At 37.5% G+C, this 27,508-nt stretch overlaps 1 protein-coding gene across 7 annotated transcripts; it reads left to right on the forward strand.

The window, feature by feature from the left end:
* Positions 1–1,968: 1,968 nt before the first annotated feature.
* CYP27C1 (cytochrome P450 family 27 subfamily C member 1) lies at positions 1,969–23,901 on the forward strand. 7 transcript variants are annotated; one of them, XR_015289298.1, is made up of 11 exons: positions 2,007–2,745; positions 7,036–7,153; positions 8,821–9,020; positions 10,725–10,934; positions 12,226–12,389; positions 14,903–15,069; positions 15,848–15,926; positions 16,602–16,805; positions 19,155–19,316; positions 21,584–21,684; positions 22,792–23,901. XR_015289298.1 is itself a non-coding variant. In XM_086897931.1 (9 exons), exons 1-9 carry the CDS (start codon positions 2,100–2,102, stop codon positions 19,269–19,271), a joined length of 1,659 nt encoding a protein of 552 aa, XP_086754057.1. In that variant the 5' UTR covers positions 1,969–2,099; the 3' UTR covers positions 19,272–21,522. The 7 variants fall into 7 exon arrangements, 4 of the variants coding, with proteins under 4 accessions (XP_086754057.1, XP_086754056.1, XP_086754059.1 ...); XR_015289299.1 differs by having other exon boundaries at positions 2,007–2,426; positions 6,963–7,153; XR_015289300.1 differs by having other exon boundaries at positions 2,529–2,745; positions 6,963–7,153.
* The last annotated feature ends 3,607 nt before the right edge of the window (positions 23,902–27,508 follow it).

Raw genomic sequence — 27,508 nt, forward strand, 5'->3', positions numbered from 1 at the left:
GAGCTCCCTGTTTCACTGAAATCACAGATTCTCTGAATGTTTGCATGTTGAGTTTTTTAAATGGGGTCTGTGTTTCAGACCATTTTACCGCAAACAAACAGAAATCTAACAATAAATAAACTGAGTGCAGATGGGGTTATACAATACTGTTCCTATGCTGGGACTACTGCCACCTCCAGAAATTCATCAGAAGGAAATCAGGTACTGTTCTGATGAAGTACTTAAAAGATAAAGCTTCGGAAGCTTTTTCAAGTATCCTGGCTAGAAACAATATGTCCTACAATGAGGTTCATGGAAAAGGGGTTGCAGGGGAAAATAGTGGACTATTCCAGACAGGGAAACCGGACAAAGATACAGAGAAAGCTACTACGCAGTTACAAAACTGTAACCTTTACAGCATAATATATCTAAGTTTATCTCACTAGCACATTAACAGCAGCAGATGCTTTACCTTAATCATGTATGACTCCAAATTAAAAAAAAACAAACAACCAACCATACTGATAGCTGTGGGCAGGATTTTCTAGGAAGGGTGCACATATTCCTTCCATCAATCTAGAAATTACAATGTTAACATAATTTAAAAATCTGTGTAAATGTCTCTCTCAGAGAGAGAATTCTCTAGATAAATATCAAAGAAATGATGTAGCTACACTACATAGAAATGTATAAAGAAAAACTTCAGAGGTTGCCTGGTGATGTTCTTGCAAAGCTCAGTGATAGCAAATACATAATGTCCTGTGATGCCTTGGCTACCTGAAATGTGATGTATCAAGGCTACCTGAAAAAGTAATCAAGAAATCTGTAGCTGCAAACTAAGCCAATTGTTTTCTTTCTTCTCTCTCTGACGTACACCTTTTTTTTTGACAAAATATGTACACATCTGTAGGCTGTTGTCATGGTTGTAGCACTCATCTTTCCTAGATGAAATGTCTCTCAACCTTTTTATGTAGTTTTTAAAAACCTTTTCATTTCTTTTTCCTGTTGCTCTTCTCTGGACCCTTTCAAGTATGATGAAGTCCATTTCAAAGACATCATTTTAGCTTTAACCAGTAAATACTTCGATAGATTTTATTCCTGTAATATTTACTGCTGTATCCATAAAGACTGGTGTGCCTGTCTAACTTCAGAGTCATTGTTTCAGTGGAGTTATCAGTGCTCAAAGTAAGCATGTACACAGAGCTTAAGCAGCACAGAGCTTAACAGCCTCAAAGTGAATGTAAATAAGGAAAACAAAAGCTAGTAATTTTGATGCTTACTAGATTTACTTTTCCAGCAGTTTATTCATAATTCTGTTCTAGAAATGTGGGTCTTCCTTGAGACTTTCCTCTGTCCTCAGATTTTATCTGAGTGTCTGATTCACTTAACAACCAAGATAGTCTCTTCCACAAAATTTCTGAAATTAATCAACATTTTACAAATAATCACTAACACCTTTGGAATTATACAGAAATACATATGAAAATAACACAAATACTTTCTAAATGGTGTAGATGTCTACAAAAGTTGACACAAACTGCTTATGGAGTATATCCTGACCAAAAGATAAATCATTCTGAAATACAAATAACATCTCTGAATATTGTAATTTACAGGAATTTTTTGTAAGGTTACTGTGCTACTTATATGTGCATTCAGAAATGTTTTTCATATATGTTACAGCATAATGAACGGTTCTAAGAGAATTTTTTACAGAAAATACTCTATTTTCTAACACAAGGGAATGAATTAATGCCACAGGGAAAAATAGGCCTAATCCTGCCTTTTTAAAATAGGAGAAAGATGGGGTGAGCTTTTCACCAAACTAATGGGTGAAACAGGCAAAAAATGAAATTTGGCTGCATGTATAATGGGTAAATTTATCTGATTTGAATTATACAAAATAATAGGTTCGTTCTATTCAAGTCTCATCCCAGACCCACCCCCCTTTTCCAGCCCTAGGGGAGGGAGCGTTAAATAATGGTCTGTGTAAACTGATGCTCATGCAGTAAGAGTTTGGAGAAGTGCTGTTTGTACAAGTTAAAGCAGGCACTGAAGAAAGAGCAACCAAATAAAAAGCAGCTGCAGGAGCAAAGTGGACCCTTCTGAAATTAAAAGACATGTCTTTCTTCACCAGAGTTTTGACGATGAAATGCAAGCAGACACTTGAATGTGAGAGGACTTACTTTTACCAGGCGCTTTTTGCCAGCAGCAGCAGGTTTCCCGGGCAGCCCCGGCTGTGCAGCAGCCAGTCCCTGGAGGTGCGGAGCAGCCCGCGGGCGGCGGCGGGGAACAAAGGCGAGGGGCGCGGAGCGGAGCTGCTGGAGCCCCCCCCGCGCCGCCTGGGCAGGGTGAAGAGCCTGCACGAAATGCCCGGACCCAACACCCTCTACAACCTCTACGAGTTCTTCTGGAAGGACGGCTTCGGCCGCATTCATGAAATCCAGGTACAGCTCCCTCGGGTATATAATGCTTTAATCACGCCACGATTACTTAAACCTTTCCTGTCCTCCCCTCATAAAGCGCTGGTGAATCGCCGGGTCAGCAGCACCGCAGCTGGGCATCGCCGCGCCGCCTCCCCGCTGGGGACAGCCGGGTTTCGGGGGATCCCCCGCTCCAATTCCCGCAGCACCGGAGGCTCCGGCAGTTTTGTTTCCCAGGGGATCCCACGATCCCGGTTCCCCGTGCTCCGGCGCCCGCCAGCGCTCCCCGCGCATCTTTGTGCACGGTCTGAACCACCGGGGAGGCGCCTCAAGCTGGAAAAAAGTATCTTTTTTTTTTTTTTTTTTAAACTGGGCTGTTTCACAAGCTTGCAGAGGGCTTATTTTTGGCGGGCAGGGCTGGGAAGTTTACCCGGACTCTTAGAGCTCAGCACCCGCCCGTGCGGCGAGGTTGTGCCGGCAGCCGGGGCCGCACAGCCCTGCCGCGGCTGAGGCGCCTCGGCCGCTGCCCTTCCCTCAGCCCGGCCCGGCTCTGCTCCGCCGCGTTCAGGGACCATTTTGTCTCTCCTACCCCGGCCTCCCCTTACGTAAATACACTTTGCCTATATCGGTGCCCTGAGGGGGCGGTAGATGCGCCTGGCCCCGCTGCCGTCAGCGCTGGCCGGCCCCCGGCGGCCGCCCCCGTCCCTTGGGCGGGAGGCGGGCGGTTTGAACCCTGCCGGGGGGGCGAGGCTCCGGCCCGGGAGCGGCCACAGGCCCCGCGGCCCTGCCGCCCCCTCCCCGGCCTCCACACTGGAGCGGGGGAGGGGAGCGGGTGGCGGGAAGCGGGGCCGGATGGCGGCCTGAGGGGAGGGACGGAGGGAGGCGGGCGAGAGCCTCTCCTGTCACCTGGCGTGTGGCGGTGCTGGAGCGGGGGGAGGCGGTCAAGCCAACCAGAGACCGGGTGGGGCTTGAGAAGCGTCCTCTGGTCTGGGCACCTGCAGTGCTGTGGCGTCCCGCGGGTCCCCTCGCTCGGTCGCACCTGGTGAGGGCGGGTGAGGCGCGTTATTCCTGCGGGAGCTGCGTGGACCAGGATCCTCCTTCTCTGCGCAGCGCCTCGGGGATGCTGGCATGGGCAGCGCTCTTACCATACGGCTGTCGCTATCCACAGATAAATTCTTTTGGCTGCTTGGCCAAACATGTGGGTTTCATTCCTGAAAAGTCACAGTGCATCTCCTGGGGCCCTTTCCCCGTGTAGTCCAAGCGATTCTAAAGGAAGTACTTTGTGTAGAAGAGAGGAAAGCTGTGTTGTTCACTCTTTTGCAGCTGTGGATCCATAAGCTTTCCATCGGCAGTACACCGTTTGGAATACCTCAAATGGGGTTATTTTGTTATTTTGTTTTTCTTAGTGACCTTTCCCAAATCGCTAGGATTAAATTCACAGTCAGCCCCAAGAGGTTTGCTGCCTGAAAATTACTGAAATTTCAGGAAGAAAGAAGAGAGAGAAAGGGAAATAAGAATAGAAAAGGGAAATGAAAGAAAATAGAATTTTAAATTGTTTGAGAATCAAAACCTGAAAGTTAAGATTTACAAAGGGCCTAAAAACACCAGAAAGAGGCAGGTGACAGAAAAAAAGAGAATCACATAAGTTGCTTAGTTTTGTCCAGCTTTCTTATATTTACGATTTAGATTTTCAAGAAGAAATGTTAGGATCTATGCTATATTCCATGGCAGCCAGATCAAATTGCTAATGATGAATTACTCAACTTGATTGCTTGCTAACCGAGACACAAGCAGATGAAACCTGAAGACAACTAAAGCTTTTTGTTTCATTCCGTTTCTTTTTTTCCTCTAACTCTGTGGTGGTGTACAGAATTTGAGAGGTACTCATCATAGTTTCATAACACTAAAAAAGATGCTACCATTGGATTCAAGTTCTTTCGCTGTCAAAACAGTGAAAATTATTCAAAATATTAAAAAGAATATAAGACATACTAAATAGTATATCTTTTTCACTACCATTAACTGATATGGGTGTTTTCTTCTTTAGTGAATACTATTCCTAGAAAGGAAAGTGTGAGGATGGATAAGAAGAAGTCACAATATAATACTCGTTTTCATTCTGCTTAGAGTCTCAAGAATCACAGGATGCCCTGTTTGCCTACACATAGAATGCAAGTAGGCATTAAATTTAACAGTCTGTTAAATTTAACAATACAGTGAACATGAGGAATGAATTAATCCCAAATGCTTTGGGAACCAGCACAGCTACTTAAACGATGTCCTTTGGTGCACACAAATATTTGCCCGCTATATGCAGAAGGGGTGGGGAAGCCGAGTGCTTTTTCACAAAGGAGGTTCTGTTCTCAGTAACATGATTCCAGTTAGTCCTGGCCAAAGTAGTAATGCCTACAGCAATTATGACAAAGGGAAAGTATTTTAAATTTGATGGGGTTGGATCTCCTTTGTCTCGTCAGTGCTATGCAAGGCTAAAGAAAAGAAAGGTGAGGAGGGAGGGCTTAGGATGCTGGCAGTTTGAATTGATGATGTGTGAAAGAATGACTGATGTGAAAGTGGTATGTGAGGCATTAGAGTGGAACATTTTCAAGGTTTAGAACGAGGGAAAGAAAAACCCACGATGTGATAGAAAACATGGAAATAGAAATCCTGGGCATTGTTTTATACATCAAGTTGATAGAATGGTGTTCTGTCTATTGAAAGAAAGGGATGCCCAAATACTTTGTCCTTGTTCATTTTTGGTGTAAGACTAGTATTTAATTTATTTGATTTGATATCTTGTCACTTGATTTATTTTCTTTTGAACTTTGTTGTCCCATTTAAACCTCACCATCAGTGAAAATAATAAACTGCTCCATAAATACCAAAATTTGTTGAACCATTTTTCTGTGACTGGTGGCCTGTATCCTCCTCACTCCACTGATTTTTCCTTGCTGTACTCCTTTCCCAACTCATGCTTTCCTTTAGAGACACATACTCTCGAAGTTATGACCTCCAAGTTCAGTATCCCTGAAGTATTTTTGAGGCAAGAGTTTGGGTTTTGGGAGTGCTTGTTCATACATTGCTCCATCTATGGTGTTGGTTAGGAGCAGACCAAGCAGAAATGACAACTGACTTCCTGCTGTAGCATTTCACTCATCAGGATGACTAATACATGTGTCTCATATGAATCCAGAAGCTGATTTTTGAAAATGGTAAGACCTTTAGAACTTAGACTGAAGTTGGCCATTGTGTTCCAAAAGTAGTTAAGAGGTGACTGGCAGAGACCACAATTGCACAACTCATGTTTTATTTGGAAACTAGACAAAAAAGAATTACAATTTTATGTGCACTTGGTATCATATTCTGAAGAGTGATTCATATGTCTTAAACTTATTGTTGGCAATTAAACAATTAATTTCTGTAACTAAGTTTGAATAAAATATATTTCACCTACGTTAATCTTGGGTCAATACTAGACTTTCACAAGTGTAGTTGGTGTCAAACATCTTTGGTTTATAATCATCTCTGTGCAGATGTCTTTAGATTAGAATGTAGGTAGTGTGTCAAAGTTAAACTTTGGTCAGTTTAACTTGTCTTAATAGTTTAACCAGAAATAAAGGTTTTAAAATTTATTATCTTTTTAATAACTGCTTTGCAGTTTTGCTGGGGGTTTTTCCCTCTGAAATGAGGATGTACGTCAACTCCAAGTGAATTTGTGAAAATTGAGAGTTTCACTTCATGACCATGTCAAAATGAAAATTATTTTAAATAATCAGTAACATTTCATGGGACAGTGATAGCGCAATCTGACTGGTAAACTTTTTGGGTTGGTTTTGTTTGTTTAGTTTAATATATATACACAGTTCAATGTTTTCCAATCCTCTTTATTAATTTCCAATCCTCTTGTTTGCCTCCAGCCTGAATCACATGATTTGTGAATCAACCACTCAATAAACTCTACTGCAAGAATAAGACCTCATTTCTTCCTTTCTTTTGAAGAATTAGCATATGTCTCTCTCAAGTTCACTGCTGAAAAATCTGTTCCAAAATGCAGCTTTTCACTAGGCTGTTGTGTCATTATTCTTGGTTAGGTGTGATAAACTCATACAAAGTTTTTTAATAAGCAATTAAATAGAGTAAGTAGTTATTACACATGCTATTAAATTATATCTTTGTATTATGCTGGTAATTTAACCCTATATACTTCCATGTTTTTAATTTTTGCAGACATTCTTTCTAACCTGTTTGATCTGAAGGGATGTGTTTTAAAGTGCACCAGGTCCTTTCATCTTCTTAGTGTTTGGTTTCACTTACGCTCTGCCTTAGAGCTTTGGGTCTTTTCAGTCAGGGTCCTGAACCCTGTGACCTCTCTGTTTTCCTTGTGAACATTTCACAGTAATGCTTAGATGCTTCTCCTGACATTTCGAACTGTTCCTTGACTAGAAAGCTGGGGATGAAATTTTAGATGTGAGAGATTGTGTATGACAAATTGTCAGTTTCCTTTTGTGGTAGTTTTCTTTAGTAATACTTGGCTTCTGTTTCTCTTTGTTGGTGATGCTGTAGCAAAAACACACTCAGGAATACGGAAAGATCTTCAAGTCTCACTTTGGTCCCCAGTTTGTTGTATCCATTGCAGATCGAGACATGGTTGCTCAAGTCCTCCGAGCAGAAGGCAGAGCACCACAAAGAGCCAACATGGAATCCTGGCAGGAGTACAGAGATTTACGGGGGAGAGCCACAGGGCTCATTTCTGCGTAAGTGTTGTTAGTCCTTCACTTTCCTTGTTTTCTTGTGCAAGTTTAGTGATTTTCTGAAAGACTGTACAAGTCATCTGGGAAAGCAGGCTTTTCTGTGTGGGGAAATTTGTGCGTCTAGTGGGGGGAAGGGAGCAGGTATTTGTGGTGAATGCTGTGCATTTGTTCTGCTGTGAAATTTCAAAGGGATGGTAATGATGTGTAGTTGAACGTGCAGTGAGCTACTTTACATGAAGACATTCTTTGGGAATGTGTATCAACTGGAGTTGTCTGAGCTGACTCACCTGCAAACAGTTTTACAGAATAGAGCTTACTAGCTTTGGCATTGCACTGCATGAATGTGGCTTTATTGCATCAGTTCTAGACTCTTCCATCTGGATGGCAGTGTGCTGTGTGGAGTTGTTGGCTCAGATTTGTTTTAGCTTTATGGTTCACCGAAATGCCCCCTCCATAGACTAACCTAGAGAATGGTCATTTCACACTGTAGTGCATCCCCACACAGATATTTTTGAATCTGGCTGATTCCAGAGGAGTTATCTGTCTGTACAGCTTGCATAACCTGGCAGAGCATGTGGGTGTGGTTAATTGCCACTGGGAACTACTCACAGTCCCCACTGACATAGGATGTTTATTTAGAGGGAAATTAATTTCCTGAGTCATGGGCAGTCTGTTTTTTCATGGTAGCAAAAGGCTTTATGTATTGCACTGCAGACTCAAATCTGAAGCTGCAGTTGCGACTCAAACTAACAGTTTCTTGATACTTAGTGAAAAGAGATCTTGTGAAAAGAGATCTTGAATCAGAGGACTCAGGAAATATTTGTTAAAGACATTAAATTCTTCTGCTGGCCAATAAGTTTCTGTGCCTTGCAATGGCATTCCTCCAGGTAAAAAAAAAAAAAAAAAAAAAGTAATGGGAAATATAACAATTTAAAATAAACACATAAAAGATAATTATCCATTTTCATAAGGAATGGAAAGGTATTCCTGGAACTACTTTTCCCAAATATTCTGTTGATATGTAGCATGTAGATGCTAAATTCCAGATTTTTAGTCTTCAGCAAAAAGGTTTCCATGCATGGATCAGCTAAAGCAGAATCTGTAGCTGTAACTCATTTCTCTACAGGTAGGTCTGCTCTCATTACTTTGTAGGTTTAGGACTGGGGTAGCTGAAAGTGATGTATCAGTAATGGAATTCATGGTACCAGCTCAAGCTGTTGATTTGTCAGATCTGAATGTGATACTTTTACTTGGTAATTAAGTACTGGTTCTGTGTAAAATCAATTTTGCAGACTACCTATTCAAATATTTACTTAAAAGCAATTTTAGTAGACTATTTTACTAATTTCTTGCATTAGCCACTACTAGCAGACTAACATCGGGACACTTGTCAAATTCAGAATACTGAGTGGGCAAGTTCTGTCACTCAACCCAGAGATTGATTGACACCTTAACATACATGTTGTGACACCGAAATTTAATGAGGACATGCAATAAATACAGAATCAAGTTGTAGGATCATAATACAAAAACATACATTATCATAATTTTCATTTTACCATGTTTTCATTTGACATGAAAAATCACAAACAGTATGGTTGCAGAGCTCTTACCCAGCTGATGATTGTTAAGGAAAACTACATACAGACATTATTGATAATTTCTTCTAGGGAGGGGGAGCAATGGCTAAAAATGAGGAGTGTACTGAGGCAAAAAATTCTGAAACCTAAAGACGTGGCTATTTACTCTGAAGGAGTCAATGAAGTTATCACAGACTTAATTAAAAGAATCCACACCCTCAGAAGTCAAGAGGAGGATGGGGAAACAGTGACCAATGTTAACAACCTTTTCTTCAAGTATTCAATGGAAGGTAAGCCCAGGCTGGATCTGTAAAGAAAATGGATGTAAAGCAGAGTGGTTGTGGTTTGGCATGTCTGTCAAATGACTGTGCCCTGTTGTGATTAATCTGAAAAGGGAAGTTTGATAGTCTGCATTCATGTGTCCTTCTAGTTAGTGCAGTGGGTATTAGTAGAATTTCTTTGCAAAGTTCAAAGACCTGATATGTTGTATTAAGGAGTAATTCCTATGGAAATGCTGGTGTATAGGTAAAATGTTCAATCAAGGCCTTGGACAGTCTCAGTATTCCATATTTCTGTATTTATTTCTCAAGAATAAGGGTGCTGACCTTCTAACAGATGGCTTCTAAGACACGTTAATTTCACAATATACCAGCCAAATTCCAATGAAGAATCCCTTTGTGATGCATCTAAACTCAGTTCATAGCTTAATGTGGGAAAAGATACTTCTTTTCCTGCCTACAGATACCAAGTATGGGATTGTTATGCTTGCCTTAAGATCATCTGCCACTGGCTACCATTAATGAGGGGAATGCTGAATGAAGCCCTGGACTGAGCCTGTATGGCATTTCCTGTGTTCTTACAGAAATCTCATAGTGATACATACTTCATGTATTTCTTTAACTTTCTTTTCTAATCTTGTTAGATGTAATGTCTTTTAAAAACATTGGTACTCCTTTTTGACAGGCAGCTGAGTAATTTGGGATTTGAAGAATTTCCAAATTGCTCACTTATGAAGATGTGTCGAATTGCTGGCTGCCTGCTTGGTCTGTTTCACATTAATAGTGTCTAAAAATGGCATTTAACTACCAGTTTATGGAATTTCAAACTATGAGCTTACAGATTCACTATAACTGATGGGTTAGTTTAAATTCTTCACATTCTTTTATTTTTTTCATTTATAATTGTGCTTGGCACACTTACTTTCCACATGACTTGCTGTTTATTTAACTTACCCTGTAACTGTTCAGGGAACCAATACATAAGATTTCTTTGAAAGGACCTAGTAAGCAGCAAGAGGATGTAGAAGAACTAGCAGTTTTTGAAAGAGTCACACAAGAAAGAAAAGGCACAGAAAAAAATCTTCCCATGGAGGAAAAGTAGGAAAGGAAGAGTGAGTTGAAAATAACCAAATTTTAAAATTATTTTTGTCAGCAAAGATAATTTCTAGTGGGGATGCCCACAGTACTGCAGAAAAAGATCTGTGAAAATTACAAGTCAGAACAAGAGACAGTGACAACATTGTCACTTGCAACAGTGTCACACTTTCTGTTTTTTAGGGCCATGTGGAGAATGGTGTGTGCAGTAAAGCACTGTCTGGAGTGCAAGTTTTTATCCATTTACACAGACTCAATATCCATTTGCTACTAGCTGATGACAGACACAGCCACTGGTAGAAACTCCTGTGTTGTCACCAGTTATCAGAAATGTCTTTGGACTTGTGTGTCCCTGTGTGTTCAGAGGCCAACAGGGCAGGCTGAGGATTTGTAGTGCAGGGTAAAACACAGCGAACAGGCTGGAGGCTGCTCTACTTCTGGTGGAATTCCTGTCTCTTCTCATGCTGAGCATTATTGACATAGCAACTACTCTCTTGCTGCAGTGCTTAGCTGGGCTGTTTTACTGTGTTTTGAATTTCATTTTATGTTATTTAATTCCTTACATTATTAATATGTATTAATGCATGTGTATAGACAATTCTTTCATTTTTTTATGTGCAGGTGTGGCAACTATTCTGTATGAATGCCGGTTGGGCTGCCTTGAAAACAACATTCCACAGCAGACTGTTGAATATATTGAGGCTCTGGAATTGATGTTTAGCATGTTTAAGACCACTATGTATGCAGGTGCTATTCCCAAATGGCTTCGCCCACTTATTCCAAAACCCTGGAGAGAGTTCTGCAGATCCTGGGATGGACTCTTCAAATTTAGTAAGATTTAGTAGTAGAAAAGTTCAGCTGTATTTCTGCAGGTTCTGTGTGTGTTTGAACGGGACAAGCTGCATTTCTCTTCTAAAATTTTAAGAAGACTTTGTGGCAGAAGTAAGTTTCATATTAAATACAGACTGGCCAGGGGAACTGTTTTAAAAAATATTCTGCTGAAAACAAACTTTACCAGTAAATTTCAAAACTCCCCTATTTTATACTGTTCTTTCTTTATGTATCTTCATCTGTTTCAGCACCCACTTGCCACTCCAGGTCCAAGTGCTTTGCCAAGGTTTTATCTTAAACCACTTCAATTTTAATGAGGGTAGTTTAGTTGATTTCAGCAAAATTTCAATTAAGCACACTGACAAATAATCACCACTAAAATTAACTAGAAAGTTAATAAACTAGCCTCTGGCAATTAATTAAATACTTCATAAAGTTGATTTATATATACACAAGTGTATAAGGTGACATTGAAATGCATTGATGTACTCCAATATGGGTTTCTTTGGTAAATAAAACACTCCAGGCTACTTTATGAATCAGTTTTCATACAAGTTCATGTAAGTAGGAAGAAGGAGTTGTCTTTGCAATTTTATTTTTTAATGTTCTTGAGTGTTAAAAAAACTTGAACGCTTTTCTCTCTCAAATATTGAGAGCTGGATTTTCATTTTTTTCTAAGTTCATTCTGTGAGCCATTAACTTTCTGAAGCGTTTTTATCTTCTTAAATCCCTTACTTGACTGCTTAAATCCCTTGCTTGACCAAAGATGCTGTGTCTTTGTCTGTGTTTGCAGTCACTAGAGTATACATGAAACTGTAGGTGAAATTGCTCAGTGTGTCATTCACTGAAGTTTTTGAATTTTTGTTATTCAAAACAAAAGATGCTCCTAATCTTTGTCTTCAGAGTAATTAAGTTCTGTGGCTTTGACCTTCTGGTTGCTTCTAGCGTCTTGTAGAGATACTTGCTAGCATCTTCTTGCAGACTCATCAGGAGACAAGCCAGGTGGACATAAAAACTTGTCCTCAAGCTTCTCTTAAGGAAGGGAACTGAAGTCTCTTGTGTCATTTCCTTGTGCTCAGCATTCTCATGCTGTGAACTACCAAGGTTCCTGACAGCTCAATCTTTCCTTTCCATGAGTACCCAAGGATCTCCACTACCACTCTAAGATTTTTCCTTATGGAAATTTTTTTCCCCCCCTGGAATGTGCAATGTAGTGTGAGAAATGTTGTTACTGAATGGAACCAGCAGAAAAATGAAAATGGAGGCTTAACAATTTTTTTGAATCCCAAAGGTCAAATCCATGTTGACAACAAATTGAAGGCTATTCAGTCTCAGCTGGACCAAGGAGAAGTACTGAAAGGTGGGCTACTTACGCACCTCCTAGTGAGTAAGGAACTTACTTTGGAAGAGATCTATGCCAACATGACTGAAATGCTTCTGGCAGGAGTGGACACAGTAAGCTTGTAACCTTTTTTCTCATGCATAGTTATTTTTGTAAACCAGTATCACTGGCAGATCTCTTCACAGGAGTTACGTTGTTTGTAAGGGTGTAATTTTAACACATTGAAGCCATGACACCTTTAAAGTGATACAAAATACTTCCTGTACTGTGTAATCACTCCACTGGAATGAAATCACTGCTCTAGCTGTGTTTTACAGGAACCCACCACTTGAGAGTCTGTTCCACAGTTTATTAAACAGATAAAAGAGCAATTGTCTTTGCATTCAGCTTATATTTCAGGCATTTTCTTTTCATAGTTTGCTTATCAGGTAGGTGTTTCTGCTACTTTAGGTAAACCACAGTAGAAAAGTCAGCTGAAAGTTAATGTGAAAAAAATAGATCAATAAACTCATGTGAGGAGTTTGGTAAAGGATTTTCATGTATGGCTAGTTAAACCAACTGGAACACACATTATGGATCAGATACCTGCTTTCTGCTGGCACCCATTAAGAGGGAGAAGTTAGGCCAGCAATGATGTGGATAAGGCATTAAGTTCACTCTACCCCTGCTTGTGGTGGCAACACAGAGTCAGGCTGAGGCAGAAAGCTGTGTAAAGATTCAGGACTAATGGGGCTGGTGTATCCAGTATGTGAACACCTAGGAATGTGTTTCAAGTGTCTCTCATTCTTCATTCTTCTGATTTGCCATACAGACCATTTGAAGTAACATTAATGTTGTGTGTGTATCTTCCCTGCTCATTCCTGTCATATGAAATCAGTGTGGTTCAGTACTGACTGCAGCATGACAATTGGAAGAATAAGGAAAAAGAAAGATGAGATATTGTATGTACAATGTATACAGAGTTATTTAGAATATCAATGAACTCTACTACTATAGATGATTGCTACTGAACACATTTTTAAAAGAAATTGTATTAATTTGATAAAGAAGTGGTATGTAGGACTTGAATAGTCTTAGAGTAGAAAAGTTTAAAATAAGTAAAAAAATAAAATGGTCTTAAAGAAAATAAAAACTCTGGATAATTGAATTCAGATTTTTATTTTTTTTTGCTTAAGAAAGTTGGTAAGGTTTCTAATGAAAACAAAAAAAACCCAACAGCAATCACTTTTGAATTCCAAAATAAGGAGCATATGTAAAACTTCTTTATGTGCTGAATATGACTCCATTAGTTAAATGTCCCAAGGGCTTATGAGTTTGCAGACATTTTTGATGTTTTGTTCTTGAATAAAACACAGTTATTAATCCCATTCATTTTCTAATCTTTCAGAGCATGAATTTTCCATTTTTAGTGTGTGACATTTGTCATTAAAATAAAAGGACAATGCTCATGCCAACAAGAATTTCCCTTTCCATTTCATTCAGCTTTCTCAGCTGGCAGCAGTCTTTTTCTGAGAGGACAATACTTCTGATCTCTTCATTTTCAAGTACAAAACAAAAATCGAAGGAATCTTTTTTTTCCCTACTGCTGTCAATTCAGATCTCATTTTATCATAGAAACTGAAAGAGGTTTAGAGGATTATAAAAGCTTTCAACAGAATTGTGAGGCAGTTGTTGGCTACAAAGCATTTTGTCCGTTGCTGGAACAGTCCTAATTTATAAGCAGTTATGAACAAACCGGGAAGCTGGGAAGGAACACTGTTTATATCAGAGAAGCTGTGTACAGAGCTCTGTAGAATAGAACTGGGTTGCATTGTAGAAGGCACAACCATTCAATATTGCAAGAAAAACAAGAAAAGCCTATGAGCATGGTACTTCTAGCACTATACCCCAGTTTGAAGACAAGACATAAAAGGTCATCATCATGATGAATTTGCACTCTAAATTGATCTTAAGACCAAAATAAGGTATTTCCACAAGATTTTTTTTTCCAGCTGTGATGAAAAAAGATTAGATGATGGGTTTCTTTAAATTCTCTTGTGTTCAAAGTTGGATTATCTCCTGCCTAGTGTTTCTTTTTCACACAAAATAAAAATATTCTAAATGGTAGTGGTGCAGCATTTCTTACCAAAAAGGATAATCTTAGCAGTGATGATATCAAATCTGTAGATGCTATGAGGGGACCACCATATGCTTAAAAAGGGTTGGAAGTGTTCTGAGTAGTATTTTCTTATCTTGTTTCCTGTGAAGTGTTTTTGTTGGAAGGAAAGGTGAAATGCATATTGAAAACTAAGGGCTAACTTAATCCATTGCTGTTTAAAGTGTTTATGTTTCAATATTGTTTACATAGTTGGGTTTGCATTTGGTTTGTCTGTTGCTTTTTATATTTCACTGGGAAAATACCAACATGGATTGTTTTGATATGCGGTGGACTTTTAGATGGAAAAGGGATGAAGGAGGAGATGGCAAAGTCTGGCAACTCCCATTGAATCCAGATGTGAATCATTGCCAGCCTGTTTCATAACTTTAAACATATAAAACACATAGTTGAAAGCTGATTGTTTTTCTTGGCTTGAGATTATTTTTAATGTAATCTTGTTGGGCTTGATGATTGTGGTTTTTTCCTTAGACTTCTTTTACTTTGTCCTGGGCAATATACTTGCTGGCAAAGCACCCAGAGGTGCAGCAACGTGTTTATGAGGAAATAGTCAATAAGCTGAGGAAAGATCAAGTTCCAGCTGCCCATGATGTCCCAAAATTGCCTCTGATTAGAGCTGTCCTGAAAGAAACCTTGAGGTAAGTAGCAGACAATAAAAATATTTAATTCAATGTTATTCTAATGAATTTTGAGTCCATTTTAGCATTTTTAGTTTATTGTTGCTATTGCAATTTGCTGCTCCTAATTTTAATTATTTCAGCAGTATTGTGTCCAAGGATGCTTAAGCAATGAATAAGATAGATTATGTAATGTTTAATGTTTCTAAGTATGGTAGAAGTGGTATCACATACATAGGACGTGTCTGTTAAGGTAAGGAATCAAAAGCTTGATTTTTCCCTTTAGTCTGTGTGACAAAATGTAGGAACCTCCTTCCCCGCACTGATACTTTTCAGTGCCACTTCAATGATTTTAAGCTTTTCGATTTAAATTAAAGGCATGTGACATACTTTTTTTAAATATGTTTATACTAAATGTCCATTATGAAATGAGGGGAAGGGAGTAAGAGGATTTTAAAGAAGGCATCAATAAAGCTTTTTCAGCTTTAGCAGCAGTGCTAAAATGTTGGCAGCTTGACCACCTACCTTCATGCTTGTACATGTGTAAAGCAAATAAATACATAGACCAAATAGCTCAACCTTCAGTTACTAATAAATAACTTTTCTCAGATGATGGTTATATTCTCACAGATGATTCAAGGTCTTTGAAGCTCCAAGGTGTTCTGTACTCCTGAAAAACATTTTTGGTGTAAATGAATATAGCATTCATCCAGCATATTTGCGAATGCAAATTTGAATCTAAATTTTTTAAATTGTATTAGTTATTACTGTTGAACTCCAGATAAATATTTCTCACTAGGTTATATCCAGTACTGCCAGGAAATGGAAGAGTAACCCAAAAAGACTTGATCATTGGAGGATACTTGATACCAAAAGGGGTAGGTTATGTTGCAGTCTGCTGCAGAGAACAGTTTAATTTCTGCTAATGAAATATGATCTGCTACAATATATATACACTTCATTGATTTTAAAAGATTTCACCATGCTAGAACATTAAGAGGGAAGTATTTCAGTAATACCCATTTATATGCCACCAACAGATTTTATGACTTGTTGTTGTTTTGACATTTTTTATTTGGGTCCTCACAGGCAAATGAAATTTATCATCGTGACTTCTTCTTAATATTTTTGAGGGTGGGGTCTATTAATAACATACTTGTGTAGTGGTATAATTCAATAAAAAAAGCATGAATTTCATTATCCTTGCAGTTTTGTAATTCTTTGTCTGTTAACTCCCTTTGTAGAAAGTTTCTCTCTTTTTCACATAGCAGCTTCATGAAACAATTCCCAATACTTGTGATTTGTTGCCATTTCCCTCCCCACTGCATCTTCTCTAATATATCCAGCAACACTGAAAACAATTGGAAGATTATTTCCTTTGACCAGCTGAGAAAGGGATTTGATTTTTGAAGTATCCCTTTGTCTTTAGAATTACTCAGAGTTGCTTAATTTTTATCACCTCTTATTGCAGAAATTACAGTAATTGCAAATTCTTTTAAATTTTGTTATGTGCATTGGAACTAGCTAAATATGAATATAATTTTTTTCCTCAGACCCAGCTGGCACTTTGTCATTATGCTACTTCATACAGTGAAGAAAATTTCTCAGTGGCAAATGAGTTCCGACCTGAGCGCTGGCTGAGGAAAGATAATTTGGACAGAGTGGACAACTTTGGCTCCATCCCCTTTGGTTATGGCATTCGAAGTTGTATAGGAAAAAGAATTGCAGAGCTGGAAATCCATCTTGCACTGATTCAGGTTAGAACTATGTGACAGCATTACAAGAAGAAAAGTGAATTGGTATTATTTTTTTATGTATGCCGTTTCTGGGTATCTAGTATTAGACAACACTCCAAAACCTTTGTTTTGGAGTGTTGTCTAATATACTCTTGGGGCAAGGACTTAAAAATTGAAAATAATCATGCTTGAAATGTAGCATACTACCTAAACTACATCTATCTAAAATGGTATGGTACACATGATGTAAAACTAAAGGTAAGTTTGTTAAGGAAATACATAGATTTGGTAGTAGGCTTACATAGAAGGTTTTTGTAAGCAAATCAGAAATCTTTCTTAATGTATATTAGAATGGTTACCTGCTCAGTTTCTGTGTTTTAGTTAAAAGAATTCAGAACTTACAAAGACATAAAATAGATTTTATATCCTTGTACTGATCACAGTGTCACGACAAACAGTATAATTTTTCTGTGTTCTGGGCTTTTCTGTCTCTTCTTGTTCTTTCTTCAAACTCATTATCATTTTAGATATACATAATTTATAGTCATATAAATAGTACATATTGAGATATATTGTTTTTGTTTGGTTCATATCATAAAGAAAATGTTCCCAACAGCTGCTACATTTTTATCATTTACAAGACAGCCTATAGCTCAAATAATGAGTCCAGACTGTGCAATCAAATAGCGAAAATTTGGTAACTATTTATAGCTGCTTAACTATAAAAATATTTAGATCCATTTTATGTATTCAAAGGAAAGTTTGATTGAATTTTTCTTTGAATTTCCTTCAGTAAACTTCTAGAGCAATCGCTGAACAATTAGTGCCTGTCTTTTGGAACTGCAAGTGAGAGCTCTCCCAGGGGGGTTGGTAAAACAAACATGCTTCCATCTTTTTGAAAAAGACACTCAAGGAAGCAATGGAGAACCTGCTTTGTTTTCTGGAAAGAAACTAGAATAAAATAGCACACAACCTATTTACAAACATAGAGGTGATATTTAAGTGAGTTAAAATTAGAAACATATGGAGCTCATCAAAAAGAAATTGTTTCAGACCAGTCTGATTTCTTTCTTTGAGCTGATCACTTACCTCATGTGGGGGTATAAAGTAAGCCATGTATTCTGACTTCAGGAAGTATGTTCACATGTCCTGTATGTTTTTCCCTCAATTAAATTAATAAAATTTGTTCCAGATGGAAGTGCCCATAAAATACATGCACAGCTGGTTGGAAAAAGGAAATAGCTGGAGGCAGTGGCTATCAAATATTTGCTGTTGAACTGGGAAAGCATTTTATTAAAATTCTATAAAAGTCTGTCCTGCATTTGATTTAGGCTGTTATTTTCATTAACAGAGTAAGTGATGGATTAGAGAATACTTTTACAGTTTTCATGGGATGCCAAGCTGTTGTGAATTAAGTTATAATCAGGGGATGTGAATATAGAATTTTGACAAAAAAGGAGAAATGTTCCAGAAGCAACACAAAATTATTCACTAGTAACAGTTACAAGTTAGTGCCCTTGAGAAGAAAGAAATGCATAAATACAAATTTATAAACAACTGTCTGGATAATATTAGTATCATAGGAACAGACTGGAGGGATATAGTAAAAATTTGGTCAATTCTGACAAGGCTATGTGATTCTAGATAATACCAGCAGCATTAGCAGGCGTTCTGTATGTCAGAAAGAGGAGCTAAATTACTCAGTCTTACCAAACTGATGAATTCTCACTAGGCAACTATAAACTGCTATCCCTATACACTGCATTTTAAAGACAGTATAGCCAAATTCAACAATATTTGGAAGACAAAGATAATAAGAAGGATAAGAGATAATTACTTTATTTATAGAAAAAAGTGTTTGAGATTTAGTATTAGGAAAAGCTGAGGATGTTGCAGTATTTTCCTCCTGAAAGTGTAAAAGTAGATAGCTGAAGTATTCTTCTTTCAGAAAAATGTGTCTGATGGAATTTGGATTCCTATAGCTTTCTTAATAATTTCACACATTGATTGATACTAAAGGAAGTGAAATAATAAACACATAGAGAGGAACCTCACAAAGTTTTTAAGAGACCTTTGGAACTTTGAACAGTTTCTCTGATAGTTCAGACTGTTTAATCTGGTTATGTAGAAGTTCTTCAATAAGGACTTGCTTCGTCCTCCCTCCATCACAGGAGGAAGATTTTGAACTATAATTTTTACCTTGTAACACTTTCTTTTTTTTTCCTGGATGGGAATCATAGCACTTAAACGCTGCACAACTGGCAACACATATTTTGCTTGTGACAGTCTGTTACGCTCTCTTGTTTAAAGGCTACTCTTCACTGGTAATTTTGCAGTTTTTCCTAATACTTGTCCTGTTTATGTTCACAGTTACTTCAGAATTTTGAAATCAAAATTTCTCCCAAAACTGAACCAGTTCATGCCAAAACTCATGGACTTTTGACTCCTGCAAATTCCATCAATGTCAGATTTTCTGACAGGAAGTGAAACTCAAATGTTTTGGAAATACTCTTACAATTTTCATGGAAACAGGTTTGCATTTTGTGAAAGTTTAAAACATGCTTGTTCTCTGGTTTGTAGGTATTTGACAATATAATGAAGTATTATGTTCTGCCTTAGTTCTAGCAGTACATAAGAGCAATTACCTCTCCTGTAACAGTTAATTACACGTATGAAAATATATACCAAAAAAATCCTTCTTGCACTGGGAATCTCCTTTTATTTAGAAGAATTCCTAGTAATAACAAGACATGCATTGAAAAAAATCAACCCAAAGTAAATTTGGACATGTCAATATCATTCAGTAGTTTTGTTACGCTGCTATTCAGTGAGTGTATTTGAGAACAAGGGGATTATTATATAATATGTGGAAATTAGCTGCATGTGTAAGTTTGTATTTTCCTGTTTCTTGTCCTTCAGTAGGTTTTTTTAGAAGTTTCCATGTAACAATGAAATTATGAGATCATTATTTTATATTTAAAAACATTTACTCTGCATGTATGAAAAAAAAAAAACAGTAATATAAGAAGTAAAAATAGAAAAAATACAACTTATGTCATGTTGTTTAGACTTGAAATACAGAACATATACAAATTTATCTAAACTTAATCCCCATAGAATGTTTCTATATAGTTTTTAAAAAATAAAAAGTCTTAAAAATGAGAGTTTAAATGTCACATTGGAGAGTTTGAAGCCAGGCATTGTTCTCATCACCAAAGCACAAGACACTTTCATTGTTCTAGCTAATATGTCAAACTCAAATGTAAATATTAAAAGGAAGTAGCTGTTACATACTTATCATTTTTAAAATACTACTTTTAACTTTATTCACAGTTCTTCAGCAATAAGAACTGTAAACTTCCCATTTTAACTTGCTGAACCCATAGGCAAATACAGAGTTATGTAGGATGGAAATGTGACTACTGATGTATCCAGAGAGGTTTTTTGCTTTCTGGTGCCTAACAGAAAGAGTGGACACCTGGAAGTTTGGGTTTCATCTTTTGGGAGTAATTTTGTTTGTTTGGTTGTTTTTTTTATTATTACTACTTTTCTTGTGACAGCCAACAGAAAACTCTTACATGATACTTTGGATAACTTTAGTATCACTGCACTAACCTTACATTCTCATTTTTGAGAGAAACCTTGTACCCTGTATCCACTTTATGCCTTGAACAACGTTCAAGCCTGCATATCCAAATATGATACATATGTAATTATATAGAGTTAACTGTTTACATGTCAGGCTCTGACTGTTTTTTGGGAGGTAGTTTGCATAATGACAATCATAAATATTTCAGCTAAATAAACTTAGCAAAAGTTTTGCAACTTGGTTTTTAAAATGGCAAAATTTTTCTTTGATTGTCTACCTTTGGAAGTCAAAGACAGGTTAGAAATTAAATAACACTGTAGTTTTAATAGTGTACATGAAATTTCACATTGCTAGCTAGCTACTATAGTCGCATTGTTATAGTATTTTGATTCCTTTTTGTGGTGCCTTTTCAAGGTTTAGACAAAAAAATTCCAAAATCTCCTTTGTATGGAACTCATATACAAAATAATAACACTAAACAAAATTGATCTGATCTATAAGAGGATGAACTGCTTACATAAAGACTCTAAAATGTTATCCTTGTATCGAGTTTATATGTGTACTATAAGAAAACCAGGTATTCTGTTAGGAGTATTTTCCTAGAACAAGCTTGCCTTCTTCCAGGGCTTCCAATTACTCCATGATTTGGTTTGTTTGGGTTTTTTTTGTTTGGTTTTTTTTTTCCTTTTTTTTCCCTTTTCTCATTGTTCATTTCAATTGTCTCCATCTTAAATCAAATGAAGAGATTTGTATTTGCCAGAGCCAGCTGACATCCCAAAGGAGATGTTTTGCAAAATCAGTTTAAAAGTCTATGGACTGACTAAGGAGTCTATTTGACTCCATAACTCTGCCTGGTTTTGTTGACTTGGAGACAAAGAACTCCTGCCTTGAATCTAAATTTGGATGCCATATGGTGCCTAGCTTTTGCTTTGCCATAGCATCATTAGAAACACTAGCCACTGCTGTGTTGTAGTACATTTGCTGCTTGGTATGAATCCCTAAGTAATACATCAATGTAGAAGATGGAAAAGACATTCAAAAATGCTTTTTGTAGCATTTGAATCTTTTAATGAAAACAGCCAACATTTTGTTCTAATAGAGCACCTATCCATGTAAGTTGTCTTTTATACATAATAAAATATTTATACAGAATTTAAAAGTCTTGGTTCTTATTTTAATTATTATTTATACTTGCATTTTCCTTTAACAGCTTAAAGTCTATAACTTGTTGTATTGAGCTGAAATATTCACTGCTTCATGGGAAATTAACAGTTCAGCTAGAAAATACGGGGATTCTTACAAGAATTGAAGGTGTGTAATGACTTGGCAAAATGGGAAATAACATTATGTTAAGAGTACTGTCACTGGGGAGGAAAGGTACTAGAAAAGTTATCCAAGAAATACCCAAGGACTGACTCTAATGTTAATGTTTTGATTAATTGCTTAATACATAGAAGAGTATTTAAGATATAAAGAAAAAAGGCATAAAGTGTGAAAATCAAACCAAAACAACAACAAAAACAAAACCCAAAATGTAATAGAAATGGGCTGGAATTTCATAGCAAAATATGTGTATGTAGGAAATAAAAATAATTAATTTGAGGAGCTCACTGCTTGAGAATGTAATATGTAGAGGAAGGCCTACGTAATCACAGGTGACTAGAAAGTGCAAATATGTGAGAATAATGACAAATACAGCCTATAATGTATGAGTGCAATCTGACCTATTCTTCCCCAATTTCTATCGGAGATACTTCTTAAGTGCTACAATGCAGTGTCCTTAAGTGTTCAAGAAAGGTACAGTTTGTTTTGGATAGATGAGGATACACTAAGATTATCAGGTTAATAGTTTCTGTGAGTGGAGAAAGGGTTATGCTACAATGGTTTTTGCTCTGCCTCCCTGTGGTCTGATGGCAAATCAAGCCCTGGCACATCTGGAAGTTATGTAACCATGGGCTTAGGAGAACTTGGTTTGTTGGACACAAAACTGCAGGACTGATTTTACTCCTTCCAGTTGGATTAGATAACAGATAGTAGAAACAGACGTCTGCAAGAGACTAAATTTATTCTCAAAAAGTTAATGTAATTAGTCTAGAAAAGTGAATATTGTAAGAAGACATCAATTTTCTCTTCAAATACTTTCAGATTAAGCTCTTTACTCCTTAAGGTAAAGGACAGCTCCTGTTCAAAACAAGTATCACCAGTAACAGTGAATAAATAAACTGGTGTTGAAAGTTTCAAACTATCAGGACAATTTAAGTTTAGAATAAAGTCACTGTGAGACATGGCAAAGACTGAAAAAAATAATATATCCCCAACCATGAAATGATAAATCATGGTAAAAAGAATTCCATAAAGTTCAACTAGAATTAGTCTATTCAGTCAGTTTGTTCTCTGTTTTTCCATACTCCCTTGTAGGCAAGGAAGGAATCTATGAGGTCAGTGGTGAAATAGTCAGAATGCCAGCGGAGCTTCTTAAATAGCCCAGCAGTGATGTGGCTGTGAAGATGGAGAGTAGGATGCCTGGCAGCCATGAACATGAGAAGTAGGCACTGGGGGTGTGTTTGGAACTAGGAACAGAAGGGTTGTGCTGGTACTTGGGACTGGGAAGTGAGGAGTGGGAAAGCCACACAGAGCAGAAGCTTTGTGGCTGTACCAAATATCACATGGGCTGCAAGTTCAGGAAGGGGAGAGGTGAGCTGTGGACTGCACAGAGGATGGGGCAGGCTAAGAGAAAAGGGATGAAGCAGGAGTAGTTTGGGTGCCTGATGTGTACTATTTGCAAAAAAAAGGCCACTACTGGTTTTGATCACTGAGGTTTTTCCTTCCTATGATATGTTGTCATACAATGTTTATATTAACATTAAAACATGCTATCATATAATTTCATATAATTACTAGAGATTTATATCTTTGATAATGCCAAACTTTGCCAGTGCATGCCCAAAGAAAGACTCAGAAACGCTGTAACAAACCACTGATTCTCAGTGCTCAGAACAATGTTAGTTTGCACTGGCGGGCTCCCACAGTGGCAGATGCATCCGAGGGTTTTTCACCTCCTGAAGTGTCACAGAAGTGTCAATGGAGGATTTACAGGGGCAAGTGAAAAGCAGATGGTAGGATGATTTAAAATGTTACCAAGTGATAGTCCCAGCACCGTACAGCTACTGAGCACAGATGTAAATATGTAAGCCAATACCATCACTGGGGAGAACAACTGGTCTTACACATTGGACCCTTCTAATTTTTGTGAAGTGAGCATGTCTGTCGTGGACAATATTTATTGAAGCAAGATAAACTACAGTTCCCTGGAATGTATGTTGGAAAATATTTGGGAAGCAGTCCAAAGTTGCTAAGTATTTCTTATTCCTGTGTAGGTTTTCACCTAAACCTTACACATTCAGTAGTAAATAATAAAGGTGAATGGAAAGGTGTGAGAAGTAAATTATTTTGGTACCTGATCTTTTAAAAGTATATATATATATGTGTGTGTGTGTGTGTGTGTATAATAAAAAGAATAATATTTTATCTGCTGTGATTAATGCATGTGTTCCCTTTATCCCTGTCAAGGGATACTTACAACAGAAAATAAGTATACATGTGTGTATGCTAAGAGCTTGAAAATATTAATGCATGTTCTTGCTGTAAAAAAAAAAAAAAAAAAGACCAAACACGTAAATGGTAAATGTCATGTGGGTATTTCAAAAATAATTTCAGCTGAGTTTTCCCTGTTTTTCCAACAGGATTCTCAAGAAACCACTGAAAATACTACACTGTGATTTTGGTACCGCTAGGTGGTGCTGCTTTTATATTATTCCTTAGTGAAAGTCTGTGATTATGTATCTATGGAGAAAAAAAAATACATATTGCTAAGAGTAATGTACTTATTATGGCTTCTTAAAAACACAGGAGTTTGGTTACACTTGTTTGAAAAGGACTCTTAGCCCGTGTATGTATGAACATTCTCAATTTCTGTTCATCTTTTGCATATCCTTGCTCAAAATTGGAATTTGCACGTGGAAAAAAGTACAGTACGTCCAAAGTTTCATATGGGAAAAGTTTTGTTAGAGAAAATCCAGCCTTTGCAGTCCTGTAGGGCTCCTGCTGAGATTTGTCTTTAACAGTTTGTTAATCATTGAGCTTTGACACTCTACCTGTTATCATGCAAAATTCAAAATTAAGCCAGTTCTTACTCTGAAGAGATCACAGTCTAGGTGAGATAAAAGTAAAGGAGACAGGAAATAATTGAGGGGGGTATTTGTGTGTTTCAGACACTACTGCAGTAAACATTGCAGTAAACAGGAGACCATCTGACACCATTTAGAGGGTGTTCTACAAATCTTGGCAATTTCTGAAACAGTGTTTGCTGTCAAATGTTTATCTAGTTGGGAAACAATTACATTGAAGTGTAAACTCACTGAAGCAGCCCACTTAACTCAGACAAAAGGAGGACTGGAGTCAGGGATTTTGGAAAGAACTGCAAGAGAATTTTTGCCACCACAGTTAAGTATGGGACAAGAAACATTTAGACAAGCCTTTCTTACTTTCAGCAGCTCAACTTGTGAAGCTGTTTGTCTACTTTGTGCAGACAGGGGTGAACACTTGAATTTGTTTGAAGATTCCCAAATAATGCAGAAACAGTCTCATCCCAGATGCAAAAAAGAAGCATTAAGTCTAGTTAATTAGAGAATCAGACTAATCAGCTGGGAATCAGTTACACATATCTGGAAGGGCTTGGCTAAGAAACTTCATGTAAGATACTGCTGAAAAGGCAATCAGTATTTCACTATCACATTTATAATGCTTCTATCCTACATTGTATTTTAAAAAATGGTTACAAACATCCCAACTTTGCAGATTTCTGAGATATAAATCTCAGCTGGCAAAGCTTTCTAACTCATCCTGTGATGCAGAGCTCAATCATCACCTCTGTAGGGAATGGCTACACCTGTCCATCCACTGGCAATGTCAGATTAAACTGAGGCTGGAAAGATCTAATACAGCCATGCTGCTCTATCAAAGCAGATGTCTCTAATGTTTGTATGTTTTCAAGGCTGTAAATTTTAGGCCCACACTGATCAGTTTCATTGTGCTGAATTCTTCTTTCTGCATCTTCTGGGACTGGGTCATCTTGATTGACAAAGCTTCATTGGCAAATGCATAGGTAGAGATTAATGTTTTGATCTGTCACGATTCTGGGTCACATTGGAATGCAAGAGTACTACTTGTAATTACAGCAATTGTGTTGATGTATAATTTGGTATTAAGTACTTCCATTATTTTGATGCTGGCATTTCACCACACAATACCATAGGCAAGACAAAATGAAATTTATGCTATTATTTGGATAGAAAATAATTACAAATAGTACATTCTTATTTTTCAACTGGAACAGAAAATAGTGGGCTACTAATGAGTTTCAGCCAAGAGTAGTGATGAAATATCAATTGTGCAATTAATGTAAAATTAGAAAGAATTAAATTACAGAAAAACATATAGTGGATGGGGAATAACCTTACATTTCCCAGGTGCTGGGTTAGATCAGGGTCCTCAGGCTTTTCCACTGAGTTGGCTACTTCTCAGAGGAGAAAATCTTCCTAGGCCTTTGCTTCACTTCGATGACTATCATGTAACTGCATAGTGATAAGAAAAAAGAGACGAGAAAAGAGTTTGTTATTTTGAGATGTCTTTAGGAAACAAATGGAAGCATTCTCTTTATTATTTATCATTATGTACTTGACATCTAAGGTTTGGAAGTCTAATGTTGAACAATTTGACTGGAAAGAGGGATGTTTAGTGTCAGCACCAGGAAGCAATGAGAATCCACTATTAATTTCCCAAGGATCCATAAAGAAGGACTAAAACAAGGAAGGCTTGTCATGCTTCAATGTTTTTTGAAGTATTTTTTAAGGGCAGGGCAACTCATGAAAGGTTAAGAGCTGCTAGCTAGAAGACACTTTCTTTCGTTGGTTTTTGTGATGTTGATTGGTGTTTTTAGTGACTACTGGTTGTAACCAAGGGGCCAACAGAAATACATCAAAGACAGCAGTGAGTCAATAGAAACTTTTGTGATCAGCTGGACATTCCTGTGGGCTGAATAACAACCTCTAATTGCAAGATAATGTGGGACTAGTATCTAAAGAACTGCCTGTAATATTACATATAAACAAACAGGAACCTGTAAAATATTTTTTTTATAAAAAGAGCATAACTGATCTAATTGGCTTTATCAAAATATGTCTAGGGCACTGTTCCATCCTATATGGTATAAAGCACAAATTTTGTGTATTTCCATTTATATATTCTGTTATTTATATAACAAGATGAAGACTTGTTTACTGTGATAACGGACAGGACAGGACAGGACAGGACAGGACAGGACAGGACAGGACAGGACAGGATAGGATAGGATAGGATAGGATAGGATAGGATAGGATAGGATAGGATAGGATAGGATAGGATAGGATAGGATAGGATAGGATAATTAATTAAATATCTCCAGGAAACATTCCATTAATGGCAAGGTCAAACCTTCTTGTTCTCTCCCATAAAGAAAATCTTTCTAAATAGAATGGAAATGAAAAAAAAAAAAAAAATCCTTTCTAAATAGAAAGGGAAGACCTGTGTGGTTTCTAGGATTACCACACCCTTATGAGGCTATAAATTGGTGTGGCATTGGTAGGATTTGCAAGTGGATTATACCTATTTGTTGCTCTGTCTAGGGAATGAAGGATTCCCTGCCTTTCTAAATGTTTACTGTGGAAGTCTTGGTAAATCTGGATCATGTTGGGATGCAGAGAAGGGCTATTTTTGCTTGTTTGGTTGGTTGTTTTAAATCTAGGATCTCAGAAGATCTGACAGCTCACATACAGCCAGAGGATAATGCTGTGCAAGATTATTCTTATCCAGGCAGTTTGCTTTGTTTTGCTGTGATGAAGCTCACTGCTGTTATGTAGACCAAAAATACTGTTCTCTTTTAATAGCTGCCTTTTTGGCTTCTGTTTGCTACCAGTTTCTAGAAGCTTGTTTCACAAGCAGCACATTTCTGCAATATATATAATAAATTTATCTTTACCTCCATGTCCAAGAGAGAAGTGTCACGTTTTGTCTTTCCTTAGCTTGTGACTCAAGGCCA

This window comes from Cyanistes caeruleus, chromosome 7 (genome assembly GCF_971803275.1).
Source record: "Cyanistes caeruleus chromosome 7, bCyaCae1.hap1.1, whole genome shotgun sequence".
In the NCBI taxonomy this organism is placed as follows: Eukaryota; Metazoa; Chordata; class Aves; order Passeriformes; family Paridae; genus Cyanistes; species Cyanistes caeruleus.

Coding starts and splice junctions, on each gene's coding strand:
- CYP27C1 (XM_086897930.1), top strand. CDS start 2,100: ATGTCTTTCTTCACCAGAGTTTTGACGATGAAATGCAAGCAGACACTT. Junction 9,021..10,724: donor CTTCAAGTATTCAATGGAAG/GTAAGCCCAGGC, acceptor TTTTATGTGCAG/GTGTGGCAACTATTCTGTAT. Junction 15,927..16,601: donor GATACTTGATACCAAAAGGG/GTAGGTTATGTT, acceptor TTTTTTCCTCAG/ACCCAGCTGGCACTTTGTCA.